General features: G+C 39.9%; 1 protein-coding gene across 1 annotated transcript in view; it reads right to left on the bottom strand.

Annotated features, from left to right (window-relative positions):
• Positions 1 to 353: 353 nt before the first annotated feature.
• gemin8 (gem (nuclear organelle) associated protein 8) overlaps positions 354 to 16546 on the bottom strand; it is a 30827-nt gene continuing 14634 nt past the window's right edge. Inside the window, exon 3 of the mRNA XM_078232408.1 lies at positions 354 to 743. Coding sequence (XP_078088534.1) covers positions 487 to 743 — 257 coding nt within the window. The 3' untranslated portion in view covers positions 354 to 486. The remainder of the gene's footprint in view (positions 744 to 16546) is intronic.

The following is a 16546-nucleotide window of genomic DNA, read 5'->3' as shown; positions in this document are numbered from 1 at the left end:
TTTCAGAGGGCAGACCCATTGCTGTGTGTCTGGAACCACATGTAGGTCTGACCAGGTAAGGATGGCAGATTTTCTCCCGAAAAGACATTAATGCACCAGATAAGTTTTTAAATCGATGATAGTTTCACAGTCGCCGTTACTGGGACTAGCTTTATATTCCAGGTTTTATTAATTGAATTTAAATTCCACTAGCTGCCAAGGTGAGATTTGAACCGGTGTCCGCCCCATCACAGAGGATTAGCCTGGGCCTCTGGATTATTAGTTCAGTGATAGTGCAAAGATGCTCTCATCTGCCCCAATCATGCACGGAAGTTGAATTTTCTGTGCTAAAGCATCTCTTCAGATTTCATTGGTAATGGTAAACATTTTCATGTTTATTAAAATATAACAAACATTATAAAGTAAGTACATAATGCTAAAATTCAAAACAAAGTAAAACAAGCTTGTTAGCAATATCAGTCAGTTTTATAGGATAAGGAAACACAATCAAAGTTTCAATGGAATTACAGGCCAATACTTTGGCTGTTTCTCATCACACTTTCTATCAAATAGGAGTTGCATTGCAGTTTCCATTCCTTGGATTTTCGTGGCATCATCTCCATACAGTCTCTTCATTTCCACCAGTCTCCTTTCACCAGGTCTTTCTGCAGGTGGCTGGATTGTTCTCCCCGTTGTACTGTGAAAATCACGGTCAGCCAATACATACTTTGCCTGCTGTTCATCATCATACTGCTGTTGTCGTTCTGTGAACATACCAAAGCAAAAAGACCCAGTAAGCATTATGTAGAATAAATGTAAATGTCGGCTTCCAATCTTCACAAAAGCAAAGAGAAACAATGAGTGCATTGCTCCAGCTTGCCCTGTGTGCCAACATTTTCTCATTTGAAGTTGTGCGCCGAATTGTGCAAGTTGCCCTCTTGCATTGTCTGTTTTGTTTAGCTGTGAATCCTTTGTAACTTAATGCAATTTTAGTGATGGAAAATGGCAACTGCAAAAAAAAAATTACCCTACATGATTTTTCTACTGTTCATACAGCCCATATCTTTCTCGCTAAAAATTCCCCAAAGCAAAGAAGCATTGCATCCTTGACCTGTAGATATTTTCATCACTATCACAAGAAAACAATGGTGCAGAACATTTAAATAGAAATTACAGATAAAAATATTTTGGCCCACATTTTAATTAAAATAAGTTAAAAGTTCTTCGCAGCGATTTGATTGTAAAACCCTGTAAATGTCATTGACAGTGAGAAAACAGTACTAACACTGTACTGAAGTGTCTTGACAAAGTTTCCAAATTAGGAAAAGCAGTTCAACTTATTTGCTGATATTTTGCTTCATGATCTGTGACTGGTTGTTAAATCATCACTAATTGTTGCGTCTAGGAATATGAAACTTGAGGGAAGGGCTTCATAATCATTATAATTTGCATTTCAATAAATCAAAATTTGCTTTGTGTTGTTGTTGAGATAAATTGATCCTTTTAAAACATGACAAATTCAATTTAAAAAAAAATCTGGGCAACAAGCCAGCCCATTAGTAAGTAATAACCCACTGGGAAATCAGGCCTTTCATGAACCACACAGGAACAAGGGGTCTGTTAGTTTTTTTAAAAAAGTTCATCAGGTTTGGCTTCCAGATTCCTGATAATTTTATGATATGACTATTGCTCTCTCTCGATTCAATGTCTATAACATGGATGTTTTAAACTCTCAGCAACACTTAAAATCCTTCATTAGTATATTGATTAGAAAAATAAACTTACACAAGTTCAGTCAACCAGGTTTTTAAAAATCAGTTCTCAGTATTACATCTGTATCTCTTCAGATTCAGTTATTCTGATCAGTCACTCATACTACGGTGCTTTTGAAGCCACCAGGGCCATCCACAGACCAAGGTCAACTGGACAAAATCTCCTTCATTCGCAGGATGGTGCTCTCTCCTTAAAGATGACGATGCCATCAGAAAATGCTGAAAAGGACGTGTTGCACAACTCCTCAATCAGAAATGCATAGTGGGAACTGATACTCTCCAGGCTATCCCCTGTAGTCGAATCCATGGATGGACCACCATCAATGGAAGGGCTATAACAAGCAATCAAATGGATGAAAGGCAACAAATCCTGCAGCCGGATGGCATCTGGCTGAGATCTTCAAAGCTAGCAGACATTTGCTCACACCAATATTCCAACCTCTCATCCTTTGGTTTTGGTAAGAAAAGGAATTCCCCCTGCCACATCACTGCCCCTCCAACGTCAGGAATGCAACACATGGAGTTATCTTCAAGAAGGGAGGTTAACCATACTGTGGAAACTATTGAAGTATTTCCCTCTTGTCCATAGCAGGAAAAGTCGTGACATGTATTCTCCTGAATTGTCTGCTTCTTCTGGCTGAGGAAATCCTCCCAGACACACACAGTAGGGCTTTGGATTTTCCAGAGGAATTTCTGACATGGTCTTTGTTGCCAGACAAATCCAAGAAAAATGTCAAGCAACACTAGGAACTCTTCATTGCTTTCATCAACCTGACCAAAGCTTGGTTTATGCACCGTAGAAAAAGATGTGGCTGTCCATGAAATTTCATCACAATTCTGCAACTGCTGCTTCATGATGATATGACTGCATCTGTGTTGAATGGGAGAACTGAAATAGATGCCTTCAAAATCCGGAATGGGTTAAAACCCCCCATACTACTGACCATCGACCCAACAGCAGCTATTTATCTCAACAAAGTAACTGTCACGTGGTGTATTAAATACCTTCTATATGGAAAACCCGAATCTCAGTTACCTCCATGCCAAAACTAAACTGACCAAAGATACACATGATCTGCAGTTTACAGATGATTGCAGTGTTGGTACCCACTCTGGAACACACTCAATCTCTTCAATTCTGCATATAAGAATCATGGCCTGTCCTTGAATGTTGCCAAAATAAAAATCATATCAACCGACACCTGGTCAGTCAAACATTCCCCCCTCAGTATATGTTGAAGGAGAAACTCTTGAATAAGTTAAGCTCTTTTCATACCTTACAGCCAGCTCTCTCAGAAGGCCACCATTGATGAAGAGCTGCAACACTGGGCCAGCTCAGCCTTCTACAAACTATGGCAGTGAGCGTTTGATAACAAAGACCTTTCGTTGTCAATAAAAGTCCTAGTGTACGCAGCAGTTTTTATCACCACACTCCTATACTGCAATTTCGATGGACCAGATGCGGTGTCTGGCCAGTTGGAAATTGTCTTCCACACTAGATCCTGTTTTTTTTTCAACAGTCATATCGCCAATGTTCCAGGGGAGGACAAAGAAAATGCTTCAAAGACAGTGCTCTTTGGAGCATGTCAACAGACATTAATGACTGGGAGGAGTTTGCTACCAATTGCTCAAAATGGCGATAACTTGTCCATCAAGTTGCATCACATTGAGTCACAGTGTCTTAATGACAAGGCAACAGAGAAGCAAAAGGAAGCAAATCCTGCACTTCGGGTCCCAGTATCTCATGGAATGTCTTGCTCCATGAGCCCTGTGGATCAAGAATCATCCTGTTTAGTCCCAGAAAGATCCATAGCAGAAACTCATAACCCCGAGTAACAACATCCTCAAAACAAGGGAAGGCTGATGATGAAGTAATCACATGTAGAACATTTTATCAAGAAGATATCAGGTCAAACTGTTTCCACAAGCACTTCACCACTGTTACATAATAAAACATGTCCTCACTAGTTATTAACCAAGTTTGAAAGGATAAAATCTTCAATTTCGCTCTCAAATTTATCATCTTTTCCTCTCCTTCCATTAAGCTTTATTGTAATCCTAGTGACAGCACTGGAATGATAAAGTGCCACTGTCCCAGACATACATAAGTAACTGACCATTTTGCTAATGAGGTTCCTGTTATTAAAAAGGAACTATAATCCCAATGTTTTCCACTAAGTGGGTTTGCTTGCACTCTGGCTGCAGGGATTTAAGCAGCTTTAGACTGGAGTTGCTGCCAGCAGTGTAAACACTCCACTGACAACACCAATACAAGAGCAACTCTGTCCCACCCAAACAATAAATGCATCAATATTCACTCTCTTTTCATGCGAGAACCCCAAAGAAAGCTGATTCAAATGCACTGTTTGGGAGTGGCGATGTCGATCATTTCCTTCAAATCAGTATTGCATCAGTCACTGTTATTTTGCACTGACACAGCTGTCTGCTTCATAGATCAGAATGCAAACAATAAGATTAGATTTAAATCAGCTGACATTGCAATGTCAGTTGTTAACTCCAATCTGTCATCATTTTCAGTAAATAAATAAACTGGGCTTCAAGTAATTGATAATTAATCTATCAATTCAAATTTTCCATTTATCACAATACACTAAATGTATCTGCTAGTAATAAGTATTTAAAACTTGGTGAGATGTTATTCAAATGGTAGTAATTGTAAATAAATCAGAATCCTGATAATCATTAGTCCCCACCAAATAAGCAACAAAAAGATTTTGTAAGGGCTGCAACTTCTTTCAGTTAAACATAGGAAGACAGAAGCCATTATCTTCACCTCCCAACACCACCCCCGCCACCACTCCACTGCCTCAGACTGAAACGGACATTAAAAAAAAAAAATTGTTCATGGAATGGGACCATCACTAGCAAGGTCAGCTTTATATTGCCAATCGCCACTTGCCCTTGAGGGTGGTGGGGAAACACCTTATAGAACAGTTGCAGTCCATGGAGGAGGAGGCAGTAAATGTTTAGCATGATGAATGGGTGCAGATCAGGTTGCTTTGTCCTGGATGGTGTTGAGCTGTTTAAGTGCTGTTGCAGCTGCACTTATACAGGGACCTACTTGTTACTCCTAACTTGAGACTTCTAAATGGTAGACAGGTTTTGCGGATTCAAAAAGTTACTGCAGCATTCCCAGCCTGAGTTGCTTTTGGCACAGTATTTATATGGCTAGTCCAGTTAAGTTTCAGGTCAATGGTAGCCCCCAGGAGCAATAGTAATGCCACTGAACGTCAAGGGAAAATTATTAAATTCTCTGTTTGGAGATGGTTGTTGGTTGGCATTTGTATGGTGCATGTGCTACTTTCCACTCATTAATCTGAATATGGGACAGGCTTTGCTGCATCGGGCACAGGCCACTTCATTATCTTTGGAGGTGCGAATGGTCTGAACGTGCGCAATCATCAGTGGACATCTCTTCTGAGCTTATGATGTGGAGATGATGGCGTTGGACTGAGGTGGGCACAGTAAAAAAATCTCACAACACCAGGTTGAAGTCCAACAGGTTTATTTGGTATCATGAGCTTCCGGAGTGCTGCCCCTTCATGGTGAGTGGACCACTCTGAAGCGCTCCGAAAGCTCGTGATATCAAATAAATCTGCTGGACTTTAACCTGGTGTTGTAAGACCATAAGACCATAAGACATAGGAGCGGAAGTAAGGCCATTCGGCCCATCGAGTCCACTCCACCATTCAATCATGGTTGATTTCAACTCCATTTACCCGCTCTCTCCCCATAGCCCTTAATTCCTCGAGAAATCAAGAATTTATCAATTTCTGTCTTGAAGACGCTCAACGTCTCGGCCTCCACAGCCCTCTGTGGCAATGAATTCCACAGACCCACCACTCTCTGGCTGAAGAAATTTCTCCTCATCTCTGTTCTAAAGTGACTCCCTTTTATTCTAAGGCTGTGCCCCCGCGTCCTAGTCTCCCCTGTTAATGGAAACAACTTCCCTACGTCCATCCTATCTAAGCCGTTCATTATCTTGTAAGTTTCTATCAGATCTCCCCTCAACCTCCTAAACTCCAATGAATATAATCCCACGATCCTCAGACGTTCATCGTATGTCAGGCCTACCATTCCTGGGATCATCCGTGTGAATCTCCGCTGGACCCGCTCCAGTGCCAGTATGTCCTTCCTGAGGTGTGGGGCCCAAAATTGCTCACAGTACTCCAAATGGGGCCTAACCAGTGCTTTATAAAGCCTCAGAAGTACATCCCTGCTTTTGTATTCCAAGCCTCTTGAGATAAATGACAACATTACATTTGCTTTCCTAATTACGGACTCAACCTGCAAGTTTACCTTTAGAGAATCCTGGACTAGGACTCCCAAGTCCCTTTGCACTTTAGCATTATGAATTTTGTCACCGTTTAGAAAATAGTCCATGCCTCTATTCTTTTTTCCAAAGTGTACGACCTCGCACTTGCCCACGTTGAATTTCATCAGCCACTTCTTGGACCACTCTCCTAAACTGTCTAAATCTTTCTGCAGCCTCCCCACCTCCTCAATACTACCTGCCCCTCCACCTATCTTTGTATCATCGGCAAACTTGGCCAGAATGCTCCCAGTCCCGTCATCCAGATCGTTAATATATAAAGAGAACAGCTGTGGCCCCAACACTGAACCCTGCGGGACACCACTTGTCACCGGTTGCCATTCTGAGAAAGAACCTTTTATCCCAACTCTCTGCCTTCTGTCTGACAGCCAATCGTCAATCCATGTTAGTACCTTGCCTCGAATACCATGGGCCCTTATTTTACTCAGCAGTCTCCCGTGAGGCACCTTGTCAAAGGCCTTTTGGAAGTCAAGATAGATAACATCCATTGGCTCTCCTTGGTCTAACCTATTTGTTATCTCTTCAAAGAACTCTAACAGGTTTGTAAGACTTCTTACTGAGCTTATGATGGAGGAAAAGTGAGTGAAACAACTGCAGATGACTGGGTCTAAAACACTATCAAAGAGTTCCTGCAATGATGTCCTGATATTGTCTTGATGTCAAGTGTAGTCACTCACCTCAAAAATTCATTTTTCCCTCATGCTTAGACCAAGGTTTAAAATGAGGTCTGGAGCTAAGTGGTCCTGGCACAACCTAAACTAAACTTTTGTGGTCGGTGCAGACTCTATGGGCCGAATGGCCTCTTTCTGTATTGTAGGGTTTCTATGAAAAAACTCAACATTGGTCAGCAGGTTATTGCTGTGTTAGTTCTGATTGATAGGACTGTTGATGATATTTTCCATTACATTGCTAATGATTGGTTGTGATGCCCCCACAGTTGCGCTATATACACCCATGTAAAGCTAAAAGTGTTAGTCTTGGTTTAGTGCTAGCACGCTCACCCTGGAGTCAAGAGGTTGTGATTTCAAGTGCCACATCAGAGACTTAAGCATGCAATTTAGGCTGACACTACACAGTGCAGTATTGAGAAAATATAGTTCCTCTCCTAAATACAAGGTTCAAATTTTTAGCAGTGTTAAGACGAGAATGCCATATATTCCAAATTTCTGGTATATGATCATTAAACACCTGAAGGCGGGAGTACCTCACTGGAAGTGAACAGATGGCATGTCTAAGCATCAAAGATAAATACGTGGGGAAGAAGATAATTAAAGATTCAGCTGCTGTAAAATGCACTTTAATCATTTGAAAGATATGACAATATATTATTCCACATCTGTATAGACTCAAAGTTCATATTTTCACAGTACTGAAACTTAAACTCAACAGTTAAAAGTACTTATGTACTAAAAGGACTTATATCAACTTTAACATTTGATTAGTAGATTCTCCCACCCCACTCAATGATTCTGAATTCCACTGCACCAACCCATGCAGGACTACTCAGCCAAGGTCATTAACAGACCCCAGTACTTAATCCTAGTAACTACTCTTCATGTTTGTGCCAATAGACTACGTGCCAAATATTTACCAGCTGTTAGTACGTGTCCACTCTCCAGAGGGGACTGTGAAGTTAACTGTAGCATCCCACCACTGTATAGCTGATATCAGATAACACAGCAAGGATTAAGGATCATTTCTTGCTTTGTTTATTGCCAGAGGGATAGGGGTCAAAGACTGGTATAAAAATTTCCTCTGGCTGTTAACTGTAAGGGTCTTACGTAAATGTTTAAGGAGTCTTAACTCAGCTCCTCATGGGCGCAGTCATACAGGTCAGAGAGCACAACTTCTCTGAATTCAGCATCAATTGGCAATTTCACCCAAAGGCCACAGGATAGCTCACAGAATCTCAGAATTATTACAACATTGGAGGTCATTCGGCCCATCATGTTTGCACTGGTCTTTGAATGAGCAATTCCTTTGCTGCCATTCCCCCCCTTCTCTCTGTAATTCAGAATATTCTTCCTTTTCATGAAAACAGTTTAATTCCTTTTTAAATGCTTCAATTGAACCTGCCTCCACTGTACTCTCAGACCTTAACCATACTCTACATGAAAAGTTTCTCATGTTGCTTTTGCTTCTTTTGTTACTTATTTTAAATCTGTGCCCTCTCATTGTCTAGCCTTTCATGAGAGGGAACAGTATCTCCTCCCTACTCTGTTCAAATCCCTCATGAGTTTGAATAGCTCCATCAAATATCCTCTCGACCTATTTTTCTCCAAGAAAAGCAATCCTAACTTCTCCAATTTATCTTCATAACTGAAGTTCCTAATCCCTGGAATTATTCTCATGAATCTCTTCTGCCATTGTCTCCAATGCCTTCACATCCTTCCTAAAGTGCGATGCCCAGAACTGTATGCAATGCTCCAGCTGAGGCCGAACTAGTGTCTTACATAAGTTCAACATAGCCTCCTTACTCTTGTGTTCTTGGTCCTAATGCCTAGGATACTGTATGCTTTATTAACCCGCTCTCTCAAACTGTCCTGCCACCTCCCAATATTTACACCCAGGTCCTCTGCTCTCCTCCACCCCCATCAGACTTGTAACCTTTAATTTATATTGTCTTTTCATGTTCTTCCTATCAAAATGAATCACTTCACATTTCTCAGAATTGAACTTCATCTGCTGCCTGTTCACCCACTCCACCAACTTGTCTACGTCCTTTTGAAGTTCAACATTATCCTCCTCAAGTTAACAACGCTGCCAAGTTTCACATCATCTGCAAACTTTTGAAATTATGCCCTGTACACCAAGGTCTAGGGCATTAATATATATCAGAAAAAACAAGGTCCCAACACTGACGCCTGGGGAACTCCACTAGACACCGTCCTCCAGTCCAAAAAAAAATCCAATTAACCACTACACACTATTTCCTGTTAATGAGACAATTTTGTATCAGTGTCTCTTTTATTCCATGAGCTCACAAGTCTGTTGTGTATCTCTGTGTCAAATTCCTTTTGGAAGTCCGTGTGCACCACATCAGCCGCATTGCCCTCATCAATCCTCTGTGCCTACACAAAAAAAAATCCCACCAAGTTAGTTGAACACCTTTTGCTTTGAGAAATCCATGTTGGCTTTCCTTAATTAACCCACATTTGTTCCGAATTATTAAAGGGAGAGAGCTTCACTCTGCATTTAAGATCGCTAGATCTGACTTGGAACTGTTTTAACAGCCTGTATTTGATATTCCCACTGATTAGATCCTTACCTTGTTGAGAAGAGATTTAAAAATACACTGACAGACAATCACAACCTCAGAGGAAGGTGGTTCTAATTAATCCAAGTATGTTAAATTAACAATAACGATACTCATTAACCGAGCAATGCTTCAGCAACTGCCATTTTCACTACAAATGTTAACCCAATTACCTCATAGTACCCTCAAGCCAGTTGATACCATAAGCATTCAAATGTTCGTTTCAACAATTTTGTTTAAACAAGGAGGGAATCACTGTTGGAAAACAAATGTCTTTCTTTTAGTCCTTGGCATTTATAGTAGGCATCAACTCCCCCCCCCCCACCAACATGTCCTTTCTTCTGCAACCAGGATTTGAATCCATCCCAAGAGTTATAAGGTGCAAATCTTCTCTGTATGTTGGCAGTAAGAGCCCTAAGTGAAATGACTTTGAATAGCTAGTCTTGAGTGGTTATCAGTGCCTTTAATTTGGCATTATTGGTGACTGTTAAGCGGATACAGACGACCAAAAAAACTGGCATTGGAAGTGGAAAAATAATACTTCGTAGCTAGAATTGCTCTTCTGAGATCAGCGTTATATAACATTGCTGTTGCAATATTCAGAGTAGAGGAAGCTTTATTCTTATATCTGGATCAACATTTGACCTATTTATGCTGGATACTGGCTGCCAAAAACTGTGTAAAAGCATCCCAGAATAGAAGGAAATTAAACAAAAATTTATAAAGCAAGCCATGCAATTCTTTTATTTCTAGATTTTACAGAAGTAGAACAGCAGGTTCTTTTGTGGTTGACAATGACTCTTCATTTACATATTCTATTTTTACAAAGGTTAACTTAAGATTTCTTGTCAAATTAAGATATATTTTATTCAAGTTTAACTAGTATAATTTATAAAGATGACGTTATTAATTTATATTTTTGATCTGCATACAGATCAGAGAAGGAGTACTCTATTTCCCAATACAATACTTCCTCCACTTCTGTGGATTACTAATTGTCACTGTATTTTTACAGTGGCTCAGAGTTAATTGAGAAAATGATAACGACAGGAAAGGATGATCCTGGTTTTTATTTCTGATTTATGAAGAGTTAACAAATTTCAGCTGGGGCAGAGGTAGGAGTGTTATAAATGGCCTCAGACCTCCTGGTTACAGAATGATAGGAAGGTTAGCCAGAGTTCTTAATCCAATAAACCCAATGAGAAAACATGTGCAAGAACTTCTGGTAATGATGCTTGTGCAGTTGAACAGCTCACCAACTCTCAACATCAAGGTTCATACATAAATGGTGGCCACTGGATGAGGAACTGGAAGTCGTTGGCCAGATGCAGAATAATAGATCAGCAAAGTGTCAAAGTCTTCAAAGGGACAGGGCGGATTTTCATTTCTTAAAAAGCATTGCGAGCACACATGGAACCAGACTCAGGTTTAACATCCACCAGCACCCAGAGATTTGTAAGAGGCAAAGATTGGTTGTCACCTTCCAAAATTCTGTCACTTTTGGAACAATTCTGGAAGTTTGGAGGGTGGCAAATGTAACCCCACCATTTTAAAAAGGAGTGGTGGAGAAAACAGGGAATTAGAGACTGGTTAACCCAACATCAGAAGTAGGGAAAGTGCTAGAATCTCCTATAAATGACACAATAATAGGTCACTTAAAAAATATCAACAGGACTAGACCAAGTCGACATGGACTGTGAAAGGGAAATCATGTTTGACAAACTTACTGAAATTTTTTATCAATGTACCTAATAGAATAGATAAGTATGGAACAGTGGATTGGGTATTTGGATTTCCAGAAAGCTTTTGATAAGTCCCACAGAAGAGATTAGCGTGCAAAATTAAAGCAGATGGGATTGGGGTAATATATTAACATGGACTGAGATTGGTTAGCAGGCAGGAAGCAGAGGGTAAGAAAAAATGGGTCTTTTTCAAATGCGAAGCAGTGATTAGTGGGGTCCCGCAGGTATGTTGGTCTACTTGCAAGTAGACTTGAGTAATGGAGTGAGAATGTCTTACTGCAGCTGTACCTGGCCTTGGTGAGACCACACCTGGAATATTGTGTGCAGTTTTGGTCTCTTTATCTAAGAAGGATATCTTTGCAATAGAGGAAGTGCAGTGCAGGTTCACCAGACTGATTGTTGTGGTGGCAGGATTCTTGCAAAAGGACAGAATGGGTCGACTAGAATCATAGAAACCCTATAGTGCAGAAAGAGGTCATTTGGCCCATCGAGTCTGCACCAACCACAATCCTACCCAGGCCCTATCCCCATATTTTACCCGCTAATCCCTCTAATCTACACATCTCAGGACACTAAGGGGCAATTTTACCATGGCCAATCAACCTAACCCGCACTTCTTTGGACTGTGGGAGGAAACCAGAGCACCCGGAGGAAACCCATGCAGACACGAGGAGAATGGCAAACTCCACACAGTGACTCAAGCCGGGAATCGAACCCAGGCCCCTGGAGCTGTGAAGCAGCAGTGCTAACCACTGTGCTACCGTGCTGCCCTATATTCACCAGGCCTATATTCACTGGAGTTCAGAAGAATGAGAGGGGATATCATTGAAATGTACAAAATTCAGACAAGGCTGGACAGACAGGATGCAGAGATGATGTTTCCTCTGGCTGTGGGGTCTTACCTAGAACAAAGTCTCAGGATATGGGGTAGGCCATTTAGGACTGAGATGAGGAGAAACTTCACTTAGCGGGTGAACTTGTGGAATTCTCTACCACAGAAAGCTGTGGTGGTCAAGTCGCTGAATATATTTAAGAAGTAAATAGATAGATTTCCAGAATCAAAGTGTCACTTCTTGGAGAGAGAGCAGGAACGTGGTGTAGAGATAGAGGATCAGCCATGATAATGCTGAATGGCAGCACAGCCTTCAAGGGCCGAATGGCCTACTCTGACTCCTATTTTTTGTGTTTCTATAGAACCAACTTTTAACTGATTTGCTTCTGCTGAAGAGAATAAATCAGATGCCCATTTGGTGTGTCAGCAGGTCTGTAGTGGGGGGTGCAAAATTACTACTCAGGCCCCCTTGGTATTTACCCAAGAGTACACAATCACAGCGTTTTTTCTTTGTATTAGTAAAACATTTTTCATGCCACATAACAGGAAATACTAACCACGTTTCTTCTGCTGGAGAAATAATAATTGGACAATTTGTTATGTGTTAAGATACATGAGGTAATCCCATAGCTGGGAAATTTAGAAGTACTCTAGGAAAGCAGAAGGAAGTAATTTCCACTAGAGGTACTAGAAATAAAATTTTAAGAAACTGTCAAACTTGAACATTAGAATTAGGTTGAAGAATTCCCGCAACTGTATAGTTTACAATCACTGTCAATAGCAACTACACACACATCCTTAATTTCCTAGATATTAAATGCAGTAACGTAATATTATTTATTAGCACATAATTGACTCTATTAAGATTTGCAATTTCTTCCAATCTCAATTTCCATTTGACTTCCCCTCTTCAGTTGAATGCTTTGTCTTTTAGGAATGGAGTTTTTTGCAGCTTAACTTCTAGCCTTGAATAATTTAAATGCTACACTCTCAGCCCCAAACACATTTCATACTTTCTTATAGAAATATGAAACCCTGTAATTTAGCACCATACAATTTGGAAGGTTAACTATCGTGAAACTGCAGCAAGTCTGGCCTTGGTTAAAGTTTCTCTACCAGTAAGGTTGCATGTTGCCATGTATACGTGTATTTTTAGATTACAGGACTATAAAAAGTCACTTTCCACAGTATAATATAAACCAGATGGCCATTTGCCTAGAAAATGTTAACAGATGTCAGAAAAGAACAATCTTATAATGGGGTAACTGCAGAGATAATTGCGATTTTATCCCTTGTAACTTTGCTATCTGTTTTTAATTGGAATTGTGTTAAACTGTTGACTAGCTTATGTTCTGAGCCTTCAATTTCCCCTCTTCCTTCTATTTGTTGATTGCATTTGTAAATCTTCATCTGGAAATGGACACAATCCAAATGGTAGCTATCTTAAGAATTTAGATTCTTCTAGTGTTTCCTTTCTTCCCGGAAAGTTTTATCGCTTCTCCAGATATGCCAGAGAGATTAGGAATTGACTTTCCAGGGGTTAAGCAAACCTCCATTATGCCATTCCATACTGCTACAGTCTCAATGAACAAAAAGTGCAATCTTGTTTTATCAGTTAAGTTTTTAAATACTCCCCAGTGACACCCATCGACAGGCAACTGTACTACAGAAAACAAAATCACTTTCCTGTTTGTAGGAAAATACTGCCCTCTTTTGTGGAAAGTAACGCAAGACAAAATTTCATACTTCAATAAAGTTCTGCTTTGACCAAGTTATAAATTTAAATTCCACAAATATAAAACGATACCTTAACAAAAAGCCACAGTTTTAATATACATGTGATAATGTACTCAGTTATTTTGACTGTGATTAAAACAAGCACAAGTATTCTGTTAAAGGAATGTGCAAACAACATGGCTTCTGATATTGCTAGGATTCCAATCAGTTTCATGAAATCCAAATCTCCCATTTATTTTTCTTCAACTCTTTCCCATCTTATTTAACTTCCTCAGTCCCATTCTTCATTTCCTACTGCCTTCCCAACCCCATCCCAGGCCCAACCACATGCACACACCCTACCTCTCTCACTCTCAGATTCCCCTCTCAGATTGATCAGCAGCACCAATGTTCCACAAATTCCCAAGAATTTCACAGAATTACAACAGAGAAAATGGTCCTTTGGTTCAACTGATCTGTGTTGGTGTTTATGCTCCACATGAGCCTCCTACCACCCTATCAGCAGATTCTTCTCTTCCTTTCTCCCTCATGTACGAACTTAGCTTTCCTTTAAATACATCCATGTTATTCCTTCAATGACCCCATGTGAGTCCCATGTTCTAACCACGCTGAATAGAGAATCAACCCTGAACAGCAGATGGCTTTTTTTAGTGCAGGGGCCATTAGCATGGCTCAGATTTACGTATGCGGCTGCAGTGTCATTTCCAGTTTGTTCTAACCTTGCTTTACTGCTTGAAAGGGTAGTTATATTATCAGTTAATTAATTTTAATCCAAAGTAGGTTTATGCAGAGTGGAACAAAGTAAAACCAAGGGCGCAAAGTTCTAAAACTCAGTTGAAGAACTATGAGGCTCGGATGAGCTTAGGTTAGCCTTAACCTCCCTCCAAAATGGTTGGATGAAACTGTGAATATTGTCTTTGCTTTTAGCCAACTACTTTGTGTCAATTTTCCCTTTAATGATTTCTTTATTCACCCTTCGATAGCTTCACTAATTCTACATTATAATCAGAAGATACAAGATGAGCAAGAGTACCCAAAGATAACTGGCAATGTTCTTGCTTAGCTGTGTACATGTTCAGCCGTGCAGCCATCAGGAAGGCTTTGTGTGAACTTGTGTGTTAAGTACCACACCTCAGCTAAAATGTAAACGTACTGAAAAAATTGGCTGCAAACAACAAAATTAATAACTGGCACCTGAATTTTGATCACCTCCCTTTGGATGGTCTTTATATTACCCTGCATTTGTACGATTGAAACTGTCATCTGTTACGTGGCACTGACCTCTGGTACAGGGTTGATGGCACCTACATTGTAGGATAACCCTGTACTTTGACAGCAAATGTGCAATCCCAAAAATATTGTACACACTTTTGAAGTAAGACAAAGTTGCCACTGGATTCAATCAGTATATTAGATTTTATGTCAGCATTGCACATGGTCTCTGTGCTGTTTTTGTATTAATACTCTTATTTGTCTTTAATGGAGGAAAGGGCTTCATTAGACACTTTAAATGGAAGTGTTTACTGCCAGACAGATCCTTCATCTACACTGTTTTATTTAATGCGTGCTTTGATTGAACACTGTTTAAAAGGACTCTTCCATTGACATCAGAATGCATTAATTATCTTTCAAATCAAGTGCCTGGTTCTAAATCAGCCAATGTAGTGTAATGTGTTGGTTGCTTAGTGCTGTAGTGCAATTTGTGCATTTGGTCTTATTCCAAACTGGTCAGGAACACAGACCATTTGCTAAACACTACAAAATCCTCCTGAGGACTAGCATTTCCTTTAGTTTGTGCAATTGCACAGCAACCAAAAAGTTCCTGGCCCCTTTAGGATTCCATCTGTGCAGAAGTTGGTAAAAAAAATTTAAAGGGTCCATGCATTTAAACAAATCGCCTGTGCAGCACACAAAATAGATTAGAAGGCATATTGTCGGGGACTGAATGGAAATGGCTGACTGAGTCTCGAAACAGAAGAAAATTAACTTTCAACTTAAGGAGTCAATTTAGAAATGACTAAGCTGGAAATACAATGTTGCACTGAAATGTAAAGGATGATGGTTGTGTTGCACATTTGTAATTAAAGTTTCTGCAAAGCAATTTCTTTTGGTCACGGAACGATTAGTTCACATTCAAGCCCCACGCTAAATTAGGGCTATACTTCATCAATTTTCACTTCAGATTGAAAATAGAGCAAAAAACAAACAGTTTATATTCAACTATTAACTGTATTACTATATCAAAATTTGAAGTAATTGTTTTTAAAGTGAAAAAGTAATCCTATTTATGCAAAATACTGTCTCAGCAACTGACCAATTATCTCACCAGCATCACAAATTCGACTTTCACTAAATGAACCATGTAAACTGTTCAGATTGATGACACATTACTATAATACAATTTTTCCCCCACTCAGCGTCGTGTCATTTGAAGCCTTTTGGTACTCCACAGATTTGTGTGAAAAGACCATCCAGTCATATGGAGCAGATGCTGATTGAAATTTTAGAAATGTTTACATGTAATATTTGATCACAAATAATTAATAATGGAAGATTCATTATTGTTGAGATTTTCCTGCAGTACGCTCTTTAATTGAACATAGATTGGCCTATTCATCATTGATAGTAAATCCAGTAAAAATCACATAAATCTGAAGTTAAACACTATTTCATATTCGATATTAGCTCAAGGCATCATTTAAGACAGCAATTCTCCTTGTGCTCCTGTATTTCCAATATTGACTTATTTTTATTCATTCGTGGGACATGGGCTTTGCTGGCTAGGCCAGCATTTATTGCCCATTTCTCGTTGCCCCCCTTGAGAAGGTGGTGGTGAGCTGCCCTCTTGAAACACTGCAGTCCATGTGCTGTGGG

Source organism: Mustelus asterias, chromosome 17 (genome assembly GCF_964213995.1).
Source record: "Mustelus asterias chromosome 17, sMusAst1.hap1.1, whole genome shotgun sequence".
Lineage (NCBI taxonomy): Eukaryota > Metazoa > Chordata > Chondrichthyes > Carcharhiniformes > Triakidae > Mustelus > Mustelus asterias.
This window is presented reverse-complemented; position numbering and strand designations above follow the sequence as displayed.